The 24,618-nt window shown below is 41.2% G+C and overlaps 1 protein-coding gene across 7 annotated transcripts in view; it reads left to right on the top strand.

Moving 5' to 3' along the window:
- THRB (thyroid hormone receptor beta) overlaps nucleotides 1-24,618 on the top strand; it is a 381,314-nt gene that overhangs the window by 342,140 nt on the left and 14,556 nt on the right. For all 7 annotated transcript variants that reach the window (XM_045088971.1, XM_045088969.1, XM_045088972.1 and 4 more), the window contains 4 exons: nucleotides 1,913-2,013; nucleotides 7,105-7,252; nucleotides 10,107-10,312; nucleotides 21,042-21,188. In XM_045088971.1, coding sequence (XP_044944906.1) covers nucleotides 1,913-2,013; nucleotides 7,105-7,252; nucleotides 10,107-10,312; nucleotides 21,042-21,188 — 602 coding nt within the window. The remainder of the gene's footprint in view (nucleotides 1-1,912; nucleotides 2,014-7,104; nucleotides 7,253-10,106; nucleotides 10,313-21,041; nucleotides 21,189-24,618) is intronic.

The following is a 24,618-nucleotide window of genomic DNA, read 5'->3' as shown; positions in this document are numbered from 1 at the left end:
TGTGGTGATGTTCAGCATCTCTCATGTTCTTTACTTCACCTTCACCCTTTCTTCTCTTGTTGAGGAATGACCAGGACTGGAAATACAAGATCTCTATTTCCTACACATGTACTTACCAAGGGAAGAAACCATGCCTTCCTTGTTTTTATATTCTCAGCACCAAGCACAGTGCTAAGTGCATAGTACATGCTAAATAAATATTTTCTGAATTTATGAATAGATGAATGATTGAATAAACACACAAATCATTCCAGTCCCCTTTTTTTCTCTCCAGATCCCTCCCCAAAATCCTCTTTTTAAAAATGTTTGATGGAAGTTTTGAAACTCTTGAAGTGAATTCAACAGATGACTCATGGTTTGCAGGATGTAAAAGTAAACTAAGAAAAGCTGTGATATTTAAGAAGATAATCCTGTACATTACCAGATCTCACTCTGAAGTCATTCGTCTCCCTCCCAAGAGAGGCCATTTTTCTAAAATAAAGTCTGAGCGAAGTAATTTCTAAGAAACTGTGAAAAGAACTCATTTTCTTCTGTTTTCTTTGTGAAATTTTTTTTTGAAATGTAAGCCTTCTGTGACCTAGTTTAATAAAAGATCTGTGAAAATGTCATGGTAAAGCATACAGCAAGTCATCTGTCATTTCAACATGGCTAATCTGTATTGAAACCAGTAAGAGTTTACCATGTCAAAGAACTTCATAGGGAGCCATGGTCAGGGAAAGGAATGATTTTGTTTTCTCAGCCTTTCCCTTCTCCAAATCCCAACAAAGCAGACCTTGTTTTGATTTCTGCACTCATTTAAAGACACGTGCTTCAAATATATATATATATATATATATATATATATATATATATACCCATGCTGCAGTAGTAAACCACTGATAGCATATGAAACTGAATTTGCCCTTTAGAATCAGTTTTGTGTTTGGGCATTTTCTACAAGTGAAGGGGAAGAGGCAAAGACCAGTGGGAAGTAGGCTGCTTCTGTTTTGTTTTTAAACTTTAGTTTTCTGGGCCAAGGAATTTAAACTAAGAAACCAATAGTACACTAACAAAGAGAGTTATTATAGTTGGATTTTTTTTTCTTAATAAATAGACCCATCATTATTTCACATCACCCAGAATTCTTGGGTTTTATGTCATAACAGCACAAGTTTGAAAAAAAAAATTTTTAGATGGCTTTGTTCATTGTACTTAAAAATTGTCTGTTTTTAGAAAATGACAAGCATTGCTTATACTGGAAGTTAGGAGATCTGATTAGAAGATCTCCTCTTTAATTTCCAGTGTGACCCTCAGGAAGACCAAGCAAAACTCTGAAAGCCTGTTCGCCTCAGAAGTACTTGATGATCTCCAAGCTGTACAAAGTTTTCTGATTTTATTGCATGGTGCCTTGATTCCAAAGTGGATCCAGTCTTCTAAGAAAAAGTTCTGAAATAAGGCTTGCAAAAGAGATTTTGTTCTCCAGAACCTAAGCACTCCAGATGTCTCAAATCTTGGCCTCTCCCCATGATTCATTGGCTTCAGCAGCCTTCAGATGTATTCCTACCTGCACAGTAAGAATGATCACACCCATTTCTAAGGCATTCTGAAATCTTGGGCCTACTATCCAACTCTGTATGTGTGACAGAAGGTAGCAGATAAGTATAAGATATGGAGGAAGAATATGAAGTCATGGGAAAACTTCAAATTTTTCTTGTTATATATTTTATTTACCTTTGATATTTAAAACTAAATGATCACAAGATGGAAACCCTAAAGCAAAAATTGGATTAAAGTGTATAAAACAATTTGGTCCTGCCTCTTCCTTCACATGCCTTACCTCCTGGCCTCCTTTTATCCTCCGCCAACCTACGATGTGTCTTTGACTTTAGTGTGATATTTTCTGCTCACATTCCTCTTTTTTCCTTCTTCACAGGGTACATCCCCAGTTATTTAGACAAGGACGAGCTATGTGTAGTGTGTGGTGACAAAGCCACCGGGTACCATTATCGCTGCATCACGTGTGAAGGCTGCAAGGTAATTGCCCTGAGACCAGTGAGCTCCGAGCTCACCCAGCTCTAGTGTCTCCCCCAGGATTCCACTAAAATACAACATGAAGTTTAAGTTCAAATTAGAACCAGATTCCACCACTCACAGCCTGTGATCATCCAGGACCTTTGTGTGGCTGTCCTCCTCCATTTTTGACATGTTTAAGAATGGAATTTATTTTTTTTTCCTAAATCAACAATGACTAAATGAATTTGCATGAGTTTAATGTCTGGTTTTTAAGACAGGGAGAGAACTAATAAGATGAAAAGAAATTAATATTTTCACTGTGAATTTAAAAATGCATAGATATTTTATAATATATTATCCCAAGAAATAACCATTTCTCCTCCTGTTTTATCTCCAGTGGTTGAGGAGACAGAATGTACTCTACCACATGCTATTAATCTGAGTAAATATGCTCATTTTTGCTATTTTTTAATGTACTCACTTATAAGGGTTCCATTAGAGGATATCTTTGAGGTTACTTAGATTCAATTATGTTCTGAAATTATCCAAATTGGCTTTCTGCACAGCCTTCAGCCAGTAAGTAAATTCTGGGCATCCATCAGCTAATTTTATGTTCTACAGACCCATCTACAGGAGACACTTGACAAGAATACACCCGTGATCAACAGTTCACTTCCCGAAAGTGAGCCTAAATTCGCCTACTTACACTCTTCATCATCAAAATTAAGATGAGCTTCCCAGCAAATATCTTTTGGTCCAACAACCTAGCCTAGAAAATACAGTCTACTATAAAAATAAATAAAGCTCAACCCAGTGCTAGATCCAGCATTCGGCTAATGTTTTATAAATGAGGAAGTATAGTAAGCCAGGGGGAAAACTTCTTAAATGTTTACTTGTTGTGGGGCGCCTGGGTGGCTCAGTGGGTTAAATGTTTACTTGTTAAATGTTTTATTTACTTTTTTATTGCTTCTCGGCCTTTTGACTGAGATCAAGTGAAATTTTTTATTTACTTTTATATTTAAAACCAAATGATCCCAAGATGTAAACCCGAAAGCACAGATTGGATTAAACTGTATAAAATGATTCAGTCTTCCCTCCTCTGTCACCCACCTCACCTCCTCCTCTTTCTTCCCCTCCTCCAAATACCCCCATTTCCTCCCTTGACCCTAAACCCCAAAAATCAGCATAGTAGCTTGGTTTCAAGGTAAGGTGCCCATTTCCCTAATGGAAGACTTTCCGTGCAAATTCCCTAGTTTTTATGCATGAAATTAGAAAACACTTAGTGGAAGCCTGCTAGAAGTGTTGAAATGGAATCAATGGAGTCACTGGAATCAGGGCACATCAGGACGTTTCTAAGTTCCCAAAGCCCTATATCTGCAAGACTTTTGTAATGTGTTGTAGTGTGCTCTCATTCATCCAGACCCCTTTGATCTGGAATTTGTACCTTTTAACAATGACTGTGCCAAAGATTGCTATTACACCCATGAAAATAATGTCTTAAGGAGTTTAATGGAAGCAAATAAAAGTAAGTCCTGATTATTTATTAATTGGGGGCCTTGCAGACTGTCTCTTAAAAGCAGTTTTATTGGCTTGATTTGAAAGTAATAACACTGCATTACTTTCGATATACTCTCTCACTCTGAAAGCTCAGTAATTCAAATGGAACTTTTTTCTACATTAGCCCCAATTCATAAAGCTTTTGCCTACCTGATTATGCAGGATTGAGATTCTTTCAAATCAGTTCCTAATGGCAAATTCTTAATTCTGGGAGAGACCCTAATGAAAATTCCATTTAATATACTCAACTCCCAAAGTGACTCTAAAGACCAAATGTGCTTGACAGAGAACTTCATTCTTATTAGTGACTGACTTAAGCAAAGGGACAATCAAGCCTATTTCCATATACCTGCTTCATGTCTATCTTCATGACAATCAAGAAATCCACTAGCCTCTTTTTCCAAGATCACAAGATGTTTGGGGCCTGATTCAATTAAGGTTTGCCTAAAAGAAGAACTCATATAACAAAAAGCTAGATTTTTTCAGCCTCTTTCCCTTTATCTCATATCAGAATCCTATTTCTAGGATTGCCTCCATCATAAATCAGAAAGCAGTTTTCCCAGGGTAATTATGCAGATCATGCATTTAATATAAAGACAAAGTATCTTGGAAAAAACAATGGAGTTTTTCAAATGAAACACAGTTTTTAGGAGCGGCCAAAGATGAAAAAGGTTATGTTTCACATACTGTTTATTCAAACGTACATTCTGAAAATAATTCTACCCCACACTCGCAGTGTATATGGGGAGAATCTTTTTTGCCCATTTTTTCCCTGAAGACAGCAAAAATCTTTTATTGCTGTTTGGTCTGTTTTGATGAGTCGGTTTTTGTACATCTTTTATAGAAAGAATGTTGATACTTCCCCACAACAAACTATTTTTGTAAAAAAGACTCATAGCTTTTAGCAGCTGCCCAAATATTGACACTCAGCTATTTATCACACTAATCAGAGCATCCTCTCAGACCACTAAGAAGTGGATCCAGTTCTCCAAATGCAGAGAAACATGTCTGATGTTGATCAATAAAAGTAAAACCTCTCCTCACCAAAAACATCATCAATGAAATATATGGCCTTATTGAGTCCCTAGGACATGTCTTTTGTTAGCTCACCTCTAAAAAGAATTTTGTAGGTAGAGTATATTAAATATTGTCTATTTGATTCACTTCCAGAAGTTAATTTTTGTCACTTTTTAAAATTCAGGGATCTAGCATCTTTACATTTACTTATATGAAGTGATCCCTCATCATATGTCAAATATGTTTTTATTATAACTTAGGAGAAGCCAACGTCTTAAAGGAGATTTGGTCCATGAAGCCCCCAAGTCATCAGAGAGAAACCACAGAAAAGATGATACTATGAATAGCAAAGCCTGTACCCCAATACCTTTCTCAACATAAGCAAAGTATAAATTATTTGACTTATTCCATTTAAAAGTTCACAGAGTAGCCTTTTTGGGAAAATGAAGGCTACCCCATTGTCTGGTATACCACAGCTCCTTCTCCCCTTAACATTGTCAGACTCATCAGTATGCTCCACACCCCCTTCTAAAACACAAGTCAGCATCAGAGTATGTGTGAGAAAAGGGTCTCCCCGACAACTTTCCTATCCTCCTAGCAGCACACATTCTCCCTGAGGCCCCGGACTTTCGTGCTGCCACCTCTAGAGAAGCTCTGCTTCCTCCAGAAGGAGGTATGCTACCCAGCCACTCTCCTCTCTGTCTGTGACACATGTCTTCTCACCAGGAATCTCCAGGTTGCTTTGCTCTCTGGGCAGGGATGATCCAGGAAGGGTAGACTGGAGAGAGGGCAGCAGAAGGAGGGAAGGGAGGTTCACAGGGCAGCTTATCCTTCAGCACTGTGGCATGCTCTGTCATTCACGCTCTAACAGAATGTGCCCACCTTGAATACCCAGAGAAAGACCGCCAGCATGACAGAGCTGCCCACGTGTGACAGAGTGAATCTTAGAACATGATAGCAAAATCATTCAAACCAAAGGACATAAGTGTTTAAGGATACAAAACCCAAAAAATAATGGGGGCAGTTTTCCTGTTAGAACTTGAATAGAAATGTTAAGGGATTTGCACAGATGCCCCCAAATCAAGTCCACTAGTTTCAGTCATGGCTGTCATTTTTCTATTTCATCCTGCTTTGCCCTATATAAAATCTTACGTTTGACCTTTTCATTATAAGGTCTTCTGGGTGAGTGAATATGCAAGTGGTATATGTACATAATCAAAGCCAAGGAAAGTTAAACAGGATCATACAAATTTGGGCTTAATCTAGGCCAGCTGGTATGTCAGTCCCTATTTCTGTAATAAAGTTAGAGGTCCCTTTAAGCTTTAGTAGACAATATCCTTCAACATTTGTTTTTCCCTTGTGAGTCTACTAAAACAGAACAAAGGTTGGGGGGGTGCTATTTAAAATCTGTTCATCTAAAACATTTAAATAATATAGTAAAATTGGATTCAGTTCATATTATATAAGCAGTTAGGTAAATAAGACTTGGAATCTGACTCCTGAGCTCTAGGCTGAATTCCACAGTGTACTTACCACACGATTTGGGGCAAGTAATTGAACCTGTCAGAGCCTTAGTTTTTTAATACCTATCGTGAAGATATTACGAGTACCTACTTCATAAGGTTGTAAAAGAGACAGAAGGATATAGAAGCACTTTGCAACGGGCCTCTTACAATAAGGGCATGCTCTCTGCTATCATGAGTGCTACAATGCAGAAGCCCCATTGCCAAGACAGGAGTACCATGTCCAGGAAAGTTCTGGTAGAACACACCTTTGAGAAGGTGTATGTCACCTAAATCTGGACTAAATGGCATCCTCAGCAGCCTTTATGGTGGCTCTCTCCCATGCCTAAGAAAGGAAGACATCTACTGAACCTCAGGGTGTATGCTGACAGACACTGGAGAGAAAGAAGACTATGAAAGGAAAAACCCCAATGCGGTGTACAGTGAGAAGAATTGGGTGTAGAGTCAGGAATTTTCTACTCCCCAGGTACTATTGTTTCAAGGGTTATCTGAGCTGGCCATGGTCCTTTCAAGAGTCAAAAACAAGAACTAAACTAAATCTCTAAAGGTTGTTCAATGCATCCATTTAATTAATAAATTACATTATTAATTAATAGAGTATCACAAGTATCCAGCTCCTTTATTCTCCAGCACAAAGTATAGCAAGGTTCTTCACAGCTTTAACAACACAATTATGCCACTCTATGAAATGAAATAATATACTTTATTTAAATTACTCAATGTATAGAAAAAATAAAAATGAACACTAAATTTTCCCCATTAACCTCTTTTCCTTACGAAATGCCAAAAAGATACTGACTCTGTCTGTAGTCCTAGACATTTCTTCATCTCAGATTTAGAATTCTTTAGATTCAGTTTGGGCTAACTGTCCTGTATGTGAATAGGTAGGAACTATAGGCCTATACACAGGTAAGGTCCAAAGCAATCTATCACAGTTATCTGGACACAAAATTCTGGAGCCATTTATTTCTAGAAAATATGAAACTGTTGTCTTGGGTCTTTCTTTCCCATGCAGGGTTTCTTTAGAAGAACCATTCAGAAAAATCTCCATCCATCCTATTCCTGTAAATATGAAGGAAAATGTGTCATAGACAAAGTTACCAGAAATCAGTGCCAGGAATGTCGCTTTAAAAAATGCATCTATGTTGGCATGGCAACAGATTGTAAGTAATCTTCCTCCTTTGTTTCATATTCAAGAAGTGTTGATTGGGGAAAGATTTGGTTCAAGGAGATCAACCAGACAGAAAAGAAGGCAGGAACCCATGTGGACAGAGAGAAGACACCTAGCACTTCCACAGACCCCTCACTCACAGGCACTGCTGCGTGGTTTCCAACCGACACCTTCCCTATCAACTCCCAAATCTCAAACAGACCACTTGGGAGGGGAAGTGATTAAATGACCCCTAACACATCTGCAGGACTGTTAGCAATACTCTGTTCACAACAGATTACGAATGCGCCGTCATGTCAGTCCCCCTTGATGAGGCGTAATTTTACGTATGACACTTGTGTGGTGAGAGCCTCATGGACTAGTCCTAATGTTTTTCAAAAGCAGAGACAGGAATTTATTTTGTGGACATTTTTGGAGATGGGGCACTAGCAGAAAACATCATGTTCAGTAATTTTTGAAGAATGTGAAGTCGAGTGCTATCGCATGAGTCATCCTGCCGTTGGTTGTTTGTTATATTTTTAGCCCATAAAAACATTCTAAGCCCCAGTCCTCCTACCCAGTTTTCAAAGTGCCACAGCATATGGTGGTAAGATTAGCCACTGGAGTCTCTTCTTCCCGCACCGTGCAAAGGATTTACACCAGTCACTTTAATTAATCTGATAAAAAGAATTGTGTCATTCAGAATGTGTGGCCTCCGTTTTGCCAGTCAAATCAGTGTGAGTGGTTTCTGTTGGTATAAATGTTTTGCATCTCAATGAAAGTTTCCAACTTGTAGTTTAAAAAAAAGAAAAGGAAAGAAAGAAGAAAAGAATGTAATGAGGATTTTCCTCAGGAAAGAGGAAATAATCACGGCTCACATTTATGTGATAAACAGGGTTCTCTCAGCTAGAACAAAAAAATCCGTGAAATGTCCTGCTTTGCCCATTAAAGAAGACAGAATGAGGAATCTTTAAAAAGGAGGAGGGTTGTGTGAGAGCTTTAGGCTGGAAATCCTGGGTTAATCCCCACCTCTGGCTGACTGTGTTGTCTTCATCTTTTAAAGACTTTCAGCCATTGCCAAAAATATGCCTGATAAGGATACGTGAAAATGATTGACCTAGAACCAAATATTTAGATGTGTCAGTGTAAGGGACTGTTACTATTGAATGTCCATTTCATTGCTTGATTGTTAAAAAAAGGAATGTTTATAAAGTTAAAAAAGCTCAGTGTTAATCTCGACTAGGTGGAAATTAATTTTGAATGCAGCCTACAAGGCATTTTAAGAGCTCAGGCTTTATAATCAGAAAAACTGTTGGAGTCCCATATCTGCCACTTACTAGCTGTGTGACCCTCAGACCTAATCTCTGGTTTCCCTTACGTGAAATCATCGCCTACCTTGCAAGCTGTTTTCAGGATTAAATTAGATAATGCATGATATCAAATGCCACAAAGGCACAAAGGAAGCACTTGGGAAATGGGGCTATAGGTAGAGCCCACTGCTTGTCCCTTTAATAGGGAAACCAAAGTGACCTAACAGGGTTCATTCACATTTCCCACATTTGCCATTGTTCACCTGATTTGGATGATGCAATCCAACCCAGATGACCTGGGGTTTCATTTTTCTGTTTGTGGATTAGCTGAGCACTTTTGGTTCTCTTCCTCCTGCTATGTTTGCTTTTTTTCTTTTCCTACCAGGTCACACCTTCCTCAAGAAATGGCCCTAGGACAATGATGTTGTAGAACTGGAATCAGGAGTCCTGGGTCTTGCCTTGGCTCTGCCATGAACTTGCTGTGTGACTTTAGGCAAGTCATGATTTCTCTGGATCAACTTCCTCCTCTGTGAAAGGAGGGAGTTGGGCTAGATAATACCGAAGGTTCTTTCCAGTTCTACAATACTGTGACTCGGTAGCATAAAACCAGAGCCTTTCCATTCCATTGATAGTTACTAAGAGTCTGGTAAAATGGTTTTGTTCTGGAAAATAACCACAGAAGTAGAGGTTTCTTGTTTTCTGTCCTTCTTATATTCCTTTTGCATAAGTGGCAAAAGTCATGGCTCTATTTACTGACCACCTGTAGTGCGTTAACACTTTGAATGCCCTGTGAGGTGGGTATTATTGATCCCGTTTTATATAGGAATTAATGAAAGCTCAAGGAGCCTAAGCAACTTGCCAGAGGTCACACAGCTAGAACGTGGTAGTGTCAGGATTCAAACTCAGCTCTTTCTAGATTCCAAAGCCTGGGCTCTTTAACCACTGTTGAGGGTAGACCAGGTAGAGACTAGAACAAAGTGAGTACCTGGGCAGTCTGCGATAGGCCGAGCTTCATTCCAATGGACTCCTGAGGGAGCTAATAGAGAGTTGGGGTCCTTTTCATCTGAGGAAGACGTCATTAGCCTCCTGTTTACTGTTTCAGAACTTTTGTTTAATCTGAAGTGCTTTTTACTAAGCCATTTGAGGGCAGAAGAAGGGGAACAGAGACTCTGGGAGTGAATCCAGGTAATTGGCTATAGACTCATATTGACTGAATACAGACTCATCTGGGAACCCATGGATAGGACGGATTTTACTTCCCTCTGCTTCCTTCTTCTTTAGGGCCACCTTCTGTGGAGGTGGGATGCTCACTGCCCAACTTCCCCCAGAGCTTTGTTTCAAAAGCTGGCCAGGCATTGGGAGTTTGCATTAGATCTCGAGTCGGACCACAGCTAGTCAATGGCAGCTCTTGCTGCCAAGGAGAGAAAATATTTCAGTGTGACCCACCCTGCAGGACCTGCTCAGCCATCTGTGCGTGGGTGGTCCAGGGCGCATGTGCAGTCTGCCAAGTTTCTGCGTGTGTCCCTGTGTTTCGTCTCATCTTTCTTCCCCTCCTAGTGGTACTGGATGACAGCAAGAGGCTGGCGAAGAGGAAGCTGATTGAGGAGAACCGGGAGAAAAGACGGCGGGAAGAGCTGCAGAAATCCATTGGGCACAAGCCGGAGCCCACAGACGAGGAGTGGGAGCTCATCAAAACTGTCACTGAAGCCCATGTGGCCACCAATGCCCAAGGCAGCCACTGGAAGCAGAAACGGAAATTCCTGGTGAGGCTCCCCAGCACAGCTAGATATCAGCTGCGTGCTCCACATTTCCCCCTTCAGCTCGCTCAGTCCTCATCACCCTGGGATGCTGGTGCGACTGCCCCCATTTCACTGATAGTAGTCCCAAGAAGTCAAGTGACTTGAAGAGTCAGGATTTGAATCCAGGGCGGTTTGAGAACAAGGGTCACCCCTCCCATCTGTTGCTTGTGAGTCACTAAATTCTAAAGCAGTTTTTTAGGCGACATAGTCCATTTGCTTTATGCTGTTAATAAGGCCAGCCTTAAATCAACTAATTATAACCTTCTTTACCTGCCAGCTTTCCTCTTTTATACCCATTTCTTCTCCCAGATGCCCATTTATATAGTTAGCCCCCTAAACTCACGCCAAGATATCCCCTTTAAAAATAACCCCTAGAATAAAGTGTCCCGTATCTCAACTGTAATTTTATGTCAATAGAAGTCAAAATATTTAGCTTAAAACAAAGAAACTCGAGTCCAGGGAGACAAGGGAAGTTAGGGGGTGGGGGTGTGGGCTGGGATGTATAGAGGTATATAGAGGAAACAGGACTTTCTAGGTTCTTAGAAGATGAGTGTGTGATGTTTTTATAAAAACTAACCACTGTGAAAGTCCTTCCTATTCATTTCTCCTTTGGACATCACCATGCTTTTGGTTAGGCTAGAATCATTATCCCCATCTCACAGATATGCAAACCAAACCAAAGACCTTATTTGGTTCACCCAGCTTCACACTACTAGAAAGTGGCAGCCAGGCCTAGAAGTCCAGGCTGTCCACCCACCTCACCAGATGGACTACCCTACGCTGCCACTACCAGCTAGGGTTTGACCATCTCAGAGACTGATCATGCCCCTAGTTTATGATGTGGAATCTTTATGAGCACCAGCAGCAGATATTCTGTGGGTCCGTTTGTCTCTCCAAGTTACATTAACATTCCTTCCCACCTCATTGAAAAGGTATAGTGTATAATTGTCCCTAAAAAGATACCTTTTTTTCACCATGGTAAGGATATAGTTTTCATCAACATTATAAGGAGATAATTTTTTCATGAAAACAGTAAAATTACAACCTTAAAGAAAATTTTTGGAAAGAAAAGCTGGCCCATAATCCACCTGCTATCAGTTACTTTCACTGCTGTCCAGAATAGGTTCTAACATACTCTATTCATGGAATCTATGAACAGTAACATTAGAAAACACTTAGATGGCTCTTATCAAGTGCCAGGTTCCATTTTGAGTGCTTTCCATATTAACCTATGTCAAAAGTGTAGGTAGAAGTGGGTAAAAATCTTCATTTTTACCAAGCAGAGAACTGAGGCAGAGAGGTTATGGAAGCTTGCAGAGCTCCATAGCTATAAGCAGTGGTGATGGATACACCCCAGCTCCAGGATCCATTCACTTCATCACCACACTATACAACTTGGCCACCTACACAAACCCAAAGAGCCTTTGAAAGACTCTCTGCCTTTGGAGGGGCAACCTTTTAGTTTCTTGATCTTGAATCCTCAGGCCTACTTTGGTATATCTGCCAGGAATTAGAAAACATGAATTCTGAATAGATAGATCAATTCTAATCCATTTGGGGCATAACAAGATAGGGTCCTGCCTACCCACAGCCTAAATCTAGCCTTTCCCCAAATGTATCAACCATAAATGGACATGGTAGAAGCCAGTTCTAGGCTTGATTTCAGAGTAGTGCCAAGGCTGAATTTCAAATAAAGTGGAAGATTTTGGGCACATATGGACTTCTAGGGATTTTTACACTTCAGTTTTCTCTACTCCAGAAAGAGAATGAATACTAGTCTAACTAAATTCATTCCAGTGGTCACGAGGGCACGTCTTTCCAGATTCTAAAGTCTATTCTTTTATTTTAAAGAAAAAAAAAAAAAGACATTTACTGAGCAACTACTGTTTGCCAGTAAGTGAATAAGTCAGCTCTATTCTGGTGGAGGGAGAAAAACAATAAGGATTAAACAAACAAGATGAATACAGGTGGTGGTATGTGCAGTGAGGAAAACAAACATCGTGATGGGGCAGAGTTATAGAAATTTGGAAACAGAGAGAGACTTCCTTCTCTGAACAGGGTGGTCAGAAAGGTCTCTCTGAGGAGGTGGCATGAGCTGTGCCTGAAAGCTAAGAAACAAACTCTATGCAGTAAAATACATTCATATCCCTTTATGTCTTGTGATCTCTTAGCAAAGAAGACACGATTGGCTAATGGTTAAAAAGCAGGTCTGCACCTTTAGCTCAAAGGCTCCTAATGCTTTTCATCAGTCTGATCATCTACAGAAAGAACCAAAGAAAGTATGGCACAGGATGATTTGCCATTAGTTTTTTTGTCAGGGTCATGAGGTATCCAGGAACAAGAGTTCTCTTTGGGAAGCAGACATTCACAGAGCAACTGTTTTACCCACCTGTTTCCCTCCCAGGGCGGAGCCGACGACAGATATTTTGTATATCTTTGATCCTTTCAAGAAATTGTCAACCCTCTTGGTCCAAATACAAAAAGCTGCTTCTCCAGGCCATTTTTTCTTAGGAGGATGGTGGGGGTGGGGGTATCTGAATACCTCTACGGTGCCATCTGTCTCTACAATGAGCTTCATTTCTATCAGCCTATCCCCTTCTATGACTGGGATCACCCCAGCATCTCCTCAACAGAAGGGCCATGTTCCATTTAGTATTGTCACTGCAGTGTCGATCCTATGTGTGGTTGAGACCTGTGGTAGCTCTTGTCAAAGATGGCTGCCATTACAGCCTTTCTTCCCTGTATATACAGCTCATTTTCTCCCATAGAGAGGTGAAGTCTGTTTCTCTCTCATTGAACAGAGGCTGGGCTTGGGATTCCTTTAAGCAACAGATTTTAGCAGAGTGACTTTTAAGGCTGAATCTGGTGCCAGACAAGAGACCAGAAATGTGGGTAAAGAAGTCTCAGATGACACCAGCCTCTGTTTCCATTTAAGAACAACTATATGAGGGACCCTAAGTGAGAACACCTGGCTGAGCCCATCAACTCTGCGTAACAGTAGAAATCTGTTGTTTTAAGCCACAGTTTTTTGCACAGCATAGATAACCAGGACAGAACGCAATAGATATCATGAAACAGAATGTACAGTTCCACTGGCCCATCCTCAGAGACAGTACAGTAAGCCCTGTGTCTCAGCCTAGTTTACATATTTACACATGCCCCTTGCAGAAGAGTGACTCCAATTGAGTATGTATGCTCAGGATAAAAATTTCACTGAGCAGTGAATTATTCTTGTAAGGACATTAAGAATCCTTAATCAAAGGCAGCTTTGCTAAACGATATTCATGTCTGAATAAGCTTCTACACATTAGGATTTGTGTCTCCTGTGCGGCTGCCTCTATTCTACTTATAACACTGCTATGCATATTATTTCATTTATTTGTATGTGATGATGGCCCATCTTCTGCTGAGAAAGAATTTGAAGAGACCTATTATGTTAACAATAGTATACTAATATATCAGAGGGAACTAAAAATTATATGTTGTCCTAAAAACTGCACATACTCACTTATCTGGAAGAGGAAAATCACTTATTCCCCCAAAAGAATATTCTTCATCACTTTTCACCCTAACATCAGGACTCAAGTCAGAAGTAGAGACTGCTGGTTCGACCTGGGTTTCAAATCTGTATTTGTGTCTATAGAAATGAGAGTCATTGGCAAATAAACTTTTTAAAAAGCCATGTAGATTTTCATAATTCCAAAGCCACTCTTTAAAACTACTTCCAAAAGCACTTAAATCATAATTTTCTAGTTTTCTCCAATCCACCCAAATCCCTGATGTTACAGAAGTGCCCAATGTAACCACCCTTTGGGTGTGGTGACAGCGATGATGAAACAGAGAAGTACACTGAGAAGGGAACAGGGGCCATCTGAGCCAAACACGGGAAGCAGTGTCTCTGCCACGGGTAATTCACTTCTACACCTCCCAGGGGTGGGAAGACACTCAATTTGGAGTAAAGCCCATAGCAGCAATAATATTGTCTGTTGACGCGGTGTTATTATTCTGCTCCCTTCATTCGCATGCGAAGGTACAGCTTTGGATGAGTGTAAAGTGTAAAATGTGACCATCAGAACAAGGACCGGGCTGCCCAACTTTCCCCCAGCAGAGCTACTGACTGATTTCACACATGATCCACTGGGAAAGCCTAAGGAAAGGGGCATAAGCAGAAGGGCCAACCAGGATGGGTGATTTGGCCACATGTGGTATGCGTGAACAGGTCATAAAGCAAGAGCAACCAAGTCAGGAAGGTGTCGAACTCCCAAAATTATAACTGCATCAGAAGGCAGGGTCATAGTCATGTGCATGGAGATTCAACCAGACAGCCTGAGTTCAATGCTTGTCTGTGTTGCTTTATATATACATATAATAATATGTATTATATGTATAATATTATATGTTTTATTACATAATACATCTAATTTTTAAATAAATATATATACACATATGTGTATATATATGTGTATGTGTATATGTATACACATATGTGTATGTGTATATATATTTATTTAAAGCAACAAAGACAAGCATTGAACTATATATGTATATATACACACACACATGTATATGTATATATGTATGTATGTATGTATGTATATTGCTTTTTGGTTACATGACTTTAAGCAAATTCCTTCACCTCTCTAAGGCTCAGGCGACTTTACATCACAAGGTATAAAAGTTGCAGATATAAGTGCCCAGTACATCATTAACAGCGATGTAAGTTGTTCCTATATGCATTATCCCTACAATTCTCACCTCATGTCCATCCCTGCTTATCCTGGGAAAAGGGAGAGCCTGAAGTAATATCCCAAAGCCCAAGGACCTTTAATCACCATTGGTCTGGGCCTTCCTGCCCACCTCCTTATGAAGGTGTAAGAAGATACCCTGTGATCTCGCAAAGGAAGGTACAAGTCCCCTCTGGCCCCATCCCACTCTGCTTGTGCTAGAGAGCTGTAAGTTCAAGCCACATAGCCCTCAGCTCTGAGCCAGCCACAGCAAAGAGGTCCATGGGCAGCATCTGCTACTCACCTTGAACAATACTGATGAACAGTCAAAGCAGAAAGGCACCTAGTCTCCCTTTGTGTATCAGCAGCTAGTGACACAAGTAAGCTAGTAGAAGCCCACCCCTGCACACACCCCTGAATCTCTCTCCCTTCATGCCCCCATCCCCACTACTGCCCCGAGGAGATATCCTGGATTCCTAATTGGCCTGCACCCCACATCCAGTCAGTCAGAAAGCCCTATGTCCAGCTCCCAAGAGAAGTTTGAGTTCTTCCACTTCTCTCCATGTCTACTGTCACCCCATAGTCCAGATCACTTTATGTCCTGCCCAAACAGCTAGTGCCACAGGGCCATTTCTTCATCTGGCTTACCACATTCCTACTCCACATAACAACCCAAATTCTCATCCTGCTGCCCTCTTATTTGAAGTCCCTCAGTGGAGCCACACTGCATAAGCCCATCCCTTCCCCTTCCCCAGAGGCCATCATCATGAGACCCTCGCCTGCCCCTGTGCCTCATCTCATGCCATCTCTGGGATCCAACTACATGGGCCTCCTTTCTGGCCTTGGGACTTGGCACGGGCTTTTCCCTTTGTCTTTAATTTTCTTCCTCTGGCTCTGTGGAGTGTTACCTTCATGACATTCTTCCAGTTAAAGCTTACACATCACTTCTCAAAGAGTCCTAGGCTGCCCACCTCCCTTCCGACCCCCACATACTATCATGTTGCCTCCAGTCTAATCACAAATAAAAATTCTTCTGTGAGAATATTCTTTATATTGTCTTTATATTTATAAATATTTATATTTATATTATAAATATTTTTATTATTTTAATATTTATTTATAAATATTTTAATAAATAAATATTTTATTATTGTATTTTTATTATGAATATTTATAAATATTTATTATATAAATATTCTTTATATTTCAATACAGTGAAAGTTCCTTGAGGGTGCATTGTTCATTGATGTAACCTCAGCATCTAGAACCAGGCCGGGCTCCATAGTAGTTGCTGAATAAATATTGGTTCAACATGTATAAACATACATTTATTCACTCAACCAACCAAAAAGCATTCTGTCCTCCACCTTTTAGCTCAATGTTTTCCACACAGGAGACAACCTTAAAGCTTATGCCTCCCACCCAAGAAGTTTATATCTTACTGCATACCTACATAACGCAATAAAAAGTGATAGTAATAAATGCTGAATGCCATGAGTGATGTACATGGCCCACAATCTGTGTTCCTGTGAGATAGGCCTCATTTCACACAGGTCATCTGGGAAGACTTCGAAGAGAAAACAGAATTTGAGTGGGATAGGATTTGGAATTGGCAAAGATAAGATGGAAGTGGGGACTTGAGAGAAAGCAAAAGTCAGGAGGAAAGGCAGCAAAAGTGCAAAGCAAGTTGAGCAGGAGACATGAATAGGTAGGATGAACTGGCTCAGGAGGTCCAGTAGGGCAGCCAAGCAGGAGGTAAGTCAGAATGAGAACTGGAAGCCCCCCAGTGAGAAAGCTAAGGCAGTTTGAGCCACAGAGGTAAAAACCAGGCTTTGCCCACAGTCTACCTTGGTAACTTATCATCGGTACCTGAGCTTGATCCCAGTGCATGCTCTTTGGGGTGGTGGTGGGAGGTTGGGGTAAGCAAATATATCTCATGTCATGGATTACAAACCTATTAGCTATATCAACGTGTCTAATAGGGTCAATTGATGTCAACTATTTGTACTCTTCTTTATTTTTTTTTTAAGATTTTATTTATTTATTTGACAGACAGAGACCACAAGTAGGCAGAGAGGCAGGCAGAGAGAGAGAGGAGGAAGTAGGCCCCCCGCCAAGCAGGGAGCCCAATGCAGGGCTGGATCCCAGGACCCCGGGATAATGACCTGAGCCGAAGGCAGAGGCTTTAACCCACTGAGCCACCCAGGCACCCCTGTACTCTTCTTTATTTCTAACATCTTCCAAATATTGTAGCAAACAATGTAAAAAAATCTTTAGGGAGGTCACAGACAGGGTTACAGTGCTCAACCTTAATTTCTCATACCTCATGTGTTGACTCAGGTCAATTCATAGACTCTATTTATCTATCTATCCATTTTCTTCTGGTATCCAAGATCCATTATGGGAATAAAGCTTAATATAATAAAAAGCCTTGACTTTGTATATGATTTTATTTCTAGCAATCGTATTTTCCACTAAATACCCTACCCTGCTATTTATTTTTTTCCTTACCCTGCTATTTATTTTTCAATAGAAAAGCTTGTGATGTGGTTACCTTTTTAAGTTTAATTTTAATTAAAATTGCCATATTTCCTTATAAAACTCCCCTCCTTTTTTCAAACCTTTAGCGGTATCACAGATGTGATTCAAATGCCCCATGAACCCAGAGATTAAATGGAAATTTTTTAAAATCTGTATTAACTTAACCGACATTTCAAAGGACACTGAATACCATTAAATACAATCAGATTAGATCTATCCGTGTTCAGTGACAAGACATTTAGACTCAACCAAGCCAAACTGTAAAAATATAAAAATATTATTATTTTATTTTTATTTCTAAAAAAAACTCACCTTATGTGTGTGTGTGTGTGCATGTGTATATAAAACTCCCTTTCTTAAGGTATGACCACATTCCTCTTATCAGTCAATCTTCGTAACAGAGTTGTAAAATAAGCAAGGCAGGTGAGATGAGACTCATTTCTGGGGTGGGGGGAGACCAGTAAGGAGGTGACAAATGCCAGGAGAAGCAATGTCCAGAGGAGGACCTGATGTGCCTTATCCCTTCGTTCAGTCCATGTGAGAAAGACAGGCAGAGAGAGAGAAAAGGAAGCTGTACATGTGATTATTCCATCAATTCTCTCTGCATCCAGAAAGCCAGCAAAGCAGTTGCCTCCCATGGGCTTCCCACACCAACTGTTGCCCCAAAACATCATCACTGACTATGATAACATGACAGACTAGTTTCTTTTCCCATTCACTGCTGCTGGCAAAGCAAACAATAAAAAATAAAATAAAATAAACAGAAGAACCTACTGGATAACCCAAAAAAGGTCAATGCTGCCAGTTTGTTATGTAATGTATTTTAAATCCTCCCCTAGGCTGTAACCACAGCTCCTACCACGCCTTTGGAGAGGGCCTGGGCTGCTCCTGTTGACCCTGGTGCCCTAGTAACATGTCAGTAAGAGAGTCATCCTTTGCTTTCCTTTGTGCTAAGAATTAGATGTGAGCAATAATTGGAGAGCTGTGGGAAGAAAATGGTAACTGGATTCCTCTGAGCTGGATGTGTTATTGCCAGTCAAGTGGTTCTCAAAGTGTAGTCCCAGACCAGCAGCATCAGCATGCCCTGGGAAGTTGTTAGACATGCAGATTCCCGGGCTCTATCCCTGACCTACAGTATCAGAAACTCTGGACATGGGAACCCATCAAGTGATTCTGATGCAAGCAAGTTTGGGGACCACGGCTGTAGGCAAGCTATAGTCTTGTCACCAGCAGTGTCCTCATGACTCTGAGAGTAAGAGATTCAGCTTTGCTTGACTAGTTCTCAGTGCCAGATCCTCCTGCCCATCTCTGCCCACCGTCCCACCTCTCCCAACCCTGGGTGCCTGGTTCTGGTCTGTTCACTGTGGCTCCAGGCCATGGGATAGGCTTGAGTCTCTGACCCCTCCCATCACCTTCACAACTTCTAGTAAGGTAATGGGAGAGAATGGTAAGGGAAATAGTAGGAGTAGAATTTTGCCCCGTGGTATGAAAAGTGTACAGGCTGTGGAGCACCTTTGTGGCTCAGTCAGTTGAACATCTGACTCTTGATTTTGGCTCAGGTCATGATCCCAGGGTCATGGGATCAAGTCCCACGTCAGGGCTGCACATGAGTGCTTGCTCTCTCAGAAACATAAATCTTTGAAAAAACAAAAACAAAAACAAACTGTATCAGTTGTAAAAGCCTTGAAGTATGGGGTAGATGTGGGGTTCCTGGCAGATTGCTGGGTAGAGGCTGCGTGACCAAGATCTAGTCCTGGCCTCAGGGGATCGTTCTTAACCTCCTTGAGTCCTTTGTTTTCTCACCTGCCAATCAGGATTGTATGAAAACCACTTGAGATAATGTACTTGCTCAAAGGGGTGGCTCTCTGGCAGGCCACAGATAAATGGTGGTCATAATTATGACAACAACGAGAAAGGGCAACAGAGGGAACTGTTCCTGGTAGGTAACACAGGTGGCAATAGCAGATGGTGAGAGACCATGGTGGTCTTGGAACCCTCAGCTAAGGAGCTGGAGAGTACCAAAGTACACTGGGGAGGCTAACGTGAGTGATACAAGCACCTGGGGACTTGCTAAAATGCTGGTTCTGTACCATTAGGACAGGGGGGAGGGGGCGGCTGAGATTCTGCCTTTCTAACAAGTGCCCAGATGATACTCAAGCTGCTACACCACCCTTTGAGTAGCTATGGCTCTGAGGCTATGGCTTTTGTTCCCGGGCAAGCCAAGGGCAGAGAAGTGCCCCCGGGGACACTGAATACTAGTAATTCTAGTGTTACTAGTATAACACTAGTGGGAAAAACAGACACTAGTGTGTCTGCCTGAAAGCTTGCCAAGTTTACACAGCTCAGTTCCTCCAAGCGACCTAGAGGTGCCCCTCAGCCCCACAAGACCTCCTCCAACTAGCGTCTATAGGGCAGATGTGAACTTCGAGACCCAGCTGCTAGGTCAAAAGCAAGAATGAATCCACGGGGTGCTTCTTGCCAATGATGGGAGTTTGGGAATGTTGGTGAGGTCCAGAGCTGAAGTCTTTGGTGTAAAAAGGTAATTTTATTAAAGTTCGGGGACAGGACCCATGGGCAGAAAGAGCTACTATACTGGGGTCCTGAGGAATGGCTGATTATATACTTGGGAGTTGGGAGAGATAAGGAAAAACAGAGGTGTCCAAATGGACTTTAATATGCTAAGACTCTTTTATATGCGAAGACTCTTTCATTGGCAGAAGACTCTCAGGATACTGGAGGCCCTGTAATTGTCGAGCTCAAGTTGTTTTTCCCTTCTAGCAAAGTATTAACATTAAGACTGTCAGACACTACATCAAAATGATGTATTATACGTTGGCTAATTGAACACAATAAAATAAATAAATAAAGACTTTTAAAAATGGAAAGAAAAAAAAAAAAAAGACCGTTTTCTGGAAGAATGTCACACATATCCCACCTAGGAGTTGGGGAGGTGGCGGTGGTTAGGGGGAGGTCAGCTGGTGTTTTGTCTTCAGCTTACCTTCTGCTCCCTCATCACCAGGGCATCCCCATCACACTCCTCCATCATGGCCCACAAATGCCAGAATGTGCAGGGCTCTGAAAATGCCACCCCAGAGCCCCTAGCACATATGTCACCAGGCATCCTTCATGCGTTTAGAAGCAGGATCCAAGTTCCTGTTGTTTCCCTCTGCCTCCCTCTTTCTCTCACTTTAATTCTGCAGCCGCAATTCTGTGAGCATTATCACCAGCAGCTCTTAAAACAACGGCCAAGACAGTAACTTTGCTCAGAAAATTGAACTACAGAAAGCGACATAGTTTAATAATGAGCAAAGAGAAAACCGGAAATTGCATAACATGTCAATTCAGAAGAGATTTTTCTGCCACATGAGAACGATGATAAAGATCCCTTCGTGTTCTTCATTTAAATCTTTCTTGTTTCTCCTCCTTAGCCGGAAGATATTGGACAAGCACCAATAGTAAATGCCCCAGAAGGTGGAAAGGTTGACTTGGAAGCCTTCAGCCATTTTACAAAAATCATTACACCAGCAATTACCAGAGTGGTGGATTTTGCCAAAAAGTTGCCTATGTTTTGTGAGGTAAGGACACTGTTCTTCCTTCTGCGTTATTTTTCATTGCAGGTCCATTGATTTCCAGGAATATGGAGTATTATTTATAATTTAATGTTAATTAGTAGGGACTTAGTCACATGAAAGCAATGTCAATACAAAATGAAAATACACTATTTCACTTTTATTTCCCTACTTCTCTATTCAGTCATCACTCATTAGCTAGTTCACATGAGGCTGAAGATCCTATCTATCTATGCACTGACTCCAGGCATAGCGAAATATGACTGACACTAATAACATCTGTTCATTCTGCACCTACAATGTCCCAGTTACCATGCTCAACTCTGCCCACATTAAATCCAATCCTTATAACAGATTTGCAGGATAGCTTTAATTAAGCCCATTTTATAGATGGGGAAAACTAAGATTGAAGAGATTAAGTTGATTTATCCAAACATGGGGCCATGGTTTGAGTCTAAGTCAATATGCTTTCTGTTACATATCCTAGCAAAACGGTTGTGTGGTTGTTTCCACCTCAAGAATAAGGATCTCCCTCACAGAGCAAGGATCTTAACTCCTTACCTCTCCTCTCTTTTCTTATAAGTTCACCCTTTCTTGCCCTGTTTTCATGGCACCCCGAAGAGCTCATCCACCTGAGCTTATAGGCTTTCCCTTTAGGACACCAGATCCCTCATCTCTAACTTTAGCAGTCCTACCATGTGGTGCCTGGAAGCATGGGCTCTGCAGTCAGCCGGATGGGCAGGAATCTTACATAACTTATTTGGTGTCTTCAAATCTTGGTTATTTCATCTTTAAAATGGGAATCATGATACTATTTACTGCTTAGAGCTATTGTAAGGTTTAAATGGGATAATGATGTAAAGTGCTTAGATAGGCCTGGGGCCTAAGTGTATCCATAAATTCCACTTGTTAAGGTTTCTGTTTTATCTATTACATTACCATCCTGCCTCTAACCTCCCTTTTTTGAATCAAGTGGAGAATTTTTCCCTTTGAAAAGCTATCAGGTGCCAAACTATTGTTCTTCCCACCTCCAAAGAAACCCAGAAAGATATCAAATACACAGGTCCATGTACTGCCATGAGCCTCTTATATAAGCTATCCAAGTGAGAAGCCAATCTAGCCTCACCTAGAAAGAAGCCCTCTCCTCACCTGGAAAGATTCCATCCTGCTTTGGCTTCCAGCTCATCTGTGGTTTTGGGTTTGCAATAATGGGACCCCAGCTGGAGTCTAGAGACCTCAGACACTGATGAGGACACTTTTCATTGCTTGTTTTGCACCTCCACAAAAGCCACATCCAGAAGGACAGAACAGTAGGCTTCAGGATGCAGGTATCTGACCCCCAGACCTAGCTGAGAGAGTGTGTACTTTGCTCTTGTCCCCTGCTTCACTGTGGTTGGGGCCAGGGTACCTGATGTGCCAGCTGGCAGTCCTATAGAGGGAATGACTCGTACCCCACCCCCAGAAGAGCTGGTGAGTCCTGGGGAAGGAATTTTTTCATATGTGTATTTGGTGTGGAGCATCCCATGTCTCTGACCATCTTTTTTAACTAGTATTTATTAAAGTTTGGAAGGCTATTAAAAATCACATATTCAAGGTTGGCTCAGTCTGTTGGGTCTGCCTTCAACTCAGGTCATGGTCCCAGGGTCCTAAAATTGGAGCTCCTAGTCTGGCTCCCTGCTCAATGGGGGGTCTGCTTCTGCCTATTCTTTGCCCCTCCCCTTGCTCATGCTTGCTTACAGTCTCTCTTTCTCAAATAAACAAAATTTTTTTAAAATAACATATTCAAGATTCATGGTAACACCACCTAAGGATAAACTGCTGATGTTTTGGAGTCTATTTTAGTCTTTTTCAATTATGTGTGTGTATACATATATGTATATACACATGTACACACACATATACAAAATATGAAACATATATAATTTATACCATAATGTACATCCTACTTATGAAACATTTTTAAACTTTTCTATTAAAGAGTAAAAGGCACTTATCATAAAGATGCTGCTCAATGAATTTTCACATACTCAACACACCCAAGTAATTAACAGAGGTAAAGAAAAATTACCAGCACCCTATTGTACCAAACTTCTTACCCCCAACTGTAGAGCACACATCATTAAATGTTCTTTCACAAATAAGTTTTAGTGACAACATATTATTCTAAAGAATAGATCTACATAACTGAGGTTATATGCATTGACTGGATCTTCAGTCCTTTTCCCATTTTTCACTAATATAAACATTCTCCAGTGAACATCCTGGCTCCTATGCCCTGCTCACAATACTATTTCTTAAGGGAAAATTGCAGAAGTAGATTTTAAGGACCAAAGTATACATACCTTTTAAGGCTTCTGAGATGTGTTGCCATATTGCTTTCAAGAAGGGTGCACACTCTCATAGCTGTGCCAAGGGCACTGGTTTCCTCTGACTCTCGGTGTCATCTTTCTCTTTTGTTCACTGGGTTGAGTTTGTTTTTCTGGACCTTTCTTGATCCTCACTCTCTCTGAGCTGTCTCTTGTCCCCCATCCTTAGTGTCTGAAGAGAAACTCTATTGAGGACACCACCCCTAAAACTTGAGCTAGCCTGTTAGTCATGTGTTCCCCCTTGAATACCCACCCAAAAATGTTTCTTAGAAAATGTAAAGCTCATGTCAACCAAGCACAGAGAGATATTTCAGTTAAAGAAGAAATAAAAGAAGCCATCTCCACCACCAGGAACGAACACACCATGCACTTATGGCCATGGCAAGGGTGAAGGGTCAACATGGAACTTTTCAAGCATGGATTCTGGCCAGCTTCTGTCTTCACATTTCTCTCAGAAGTTTAATCCTGCTTCAAGGTCATGATTCTGTCTCTTTAACCCTGATTTGTGTAGTCTCAAAATTACAAAAGAAGGGGGGGGGGGAGAGGCTACTTTTACAGCAGAGATGCATTTGTTTCCAGTGTTTGTGGTTCCCTGAGGGCCTTTAGTCTTTATCACTCTCATTAAAACATTGAAGAGGAAAAGGAACTATGTAGCCCCCTGAACTGCCTCTGGAGTGGGCTAGAGATCCCAGGTGGTCTCAAAAGTCAGAGCTTTCCTGCCAGAGGCATTTTGGGGCATGTGTTGTTTAAATTGGGCTCACAGTAATTTTCTACTAAGATCCATGCCAACCCCCCAGCCAGGTTGGTGGACACCCAGGGCTTTGAAAGATCTAAAATCGCTGCTGACAGAACTGCCAAAAAACACACATTAAGAATCATTTCTGGAGTGCAGGGCACTGTCATCTTTGCAAGTCAATCTGAGTGATGTTCTCCTGAGGAGACAGGAAGAGTATGTGGGAGTGTCCCTGCACCTCTGCCTGTCAGGTCCTTCTTGCCACGATATCACAGTGAAAGTATTGTGGCGGGTAACCAAGATCATTTGCCCACGTGTTGAAACAAATCTCAACAGC

The sequence above is a fragment of the Mustela putorius genome, unplaced genomic scaffold, assembly GCF_011764305.1.
Source record: "Mustela putorius furo isolate JIRA1106 unplaced genomic scaffold, ASM1176430v1.1 tig00003834_pilon_pilon_pilon, whole genome shotgun sequence".
NCBI lineage: Eukaryota > Metazoa > Chordata > Mammalia > Carnivora > Mustelidae > Mustela > Mustela putorius.
Note: the sequence above shows the minus strand (reverse complement) of the source record. Positions and strands in the feature narration are given on the sequence as shown.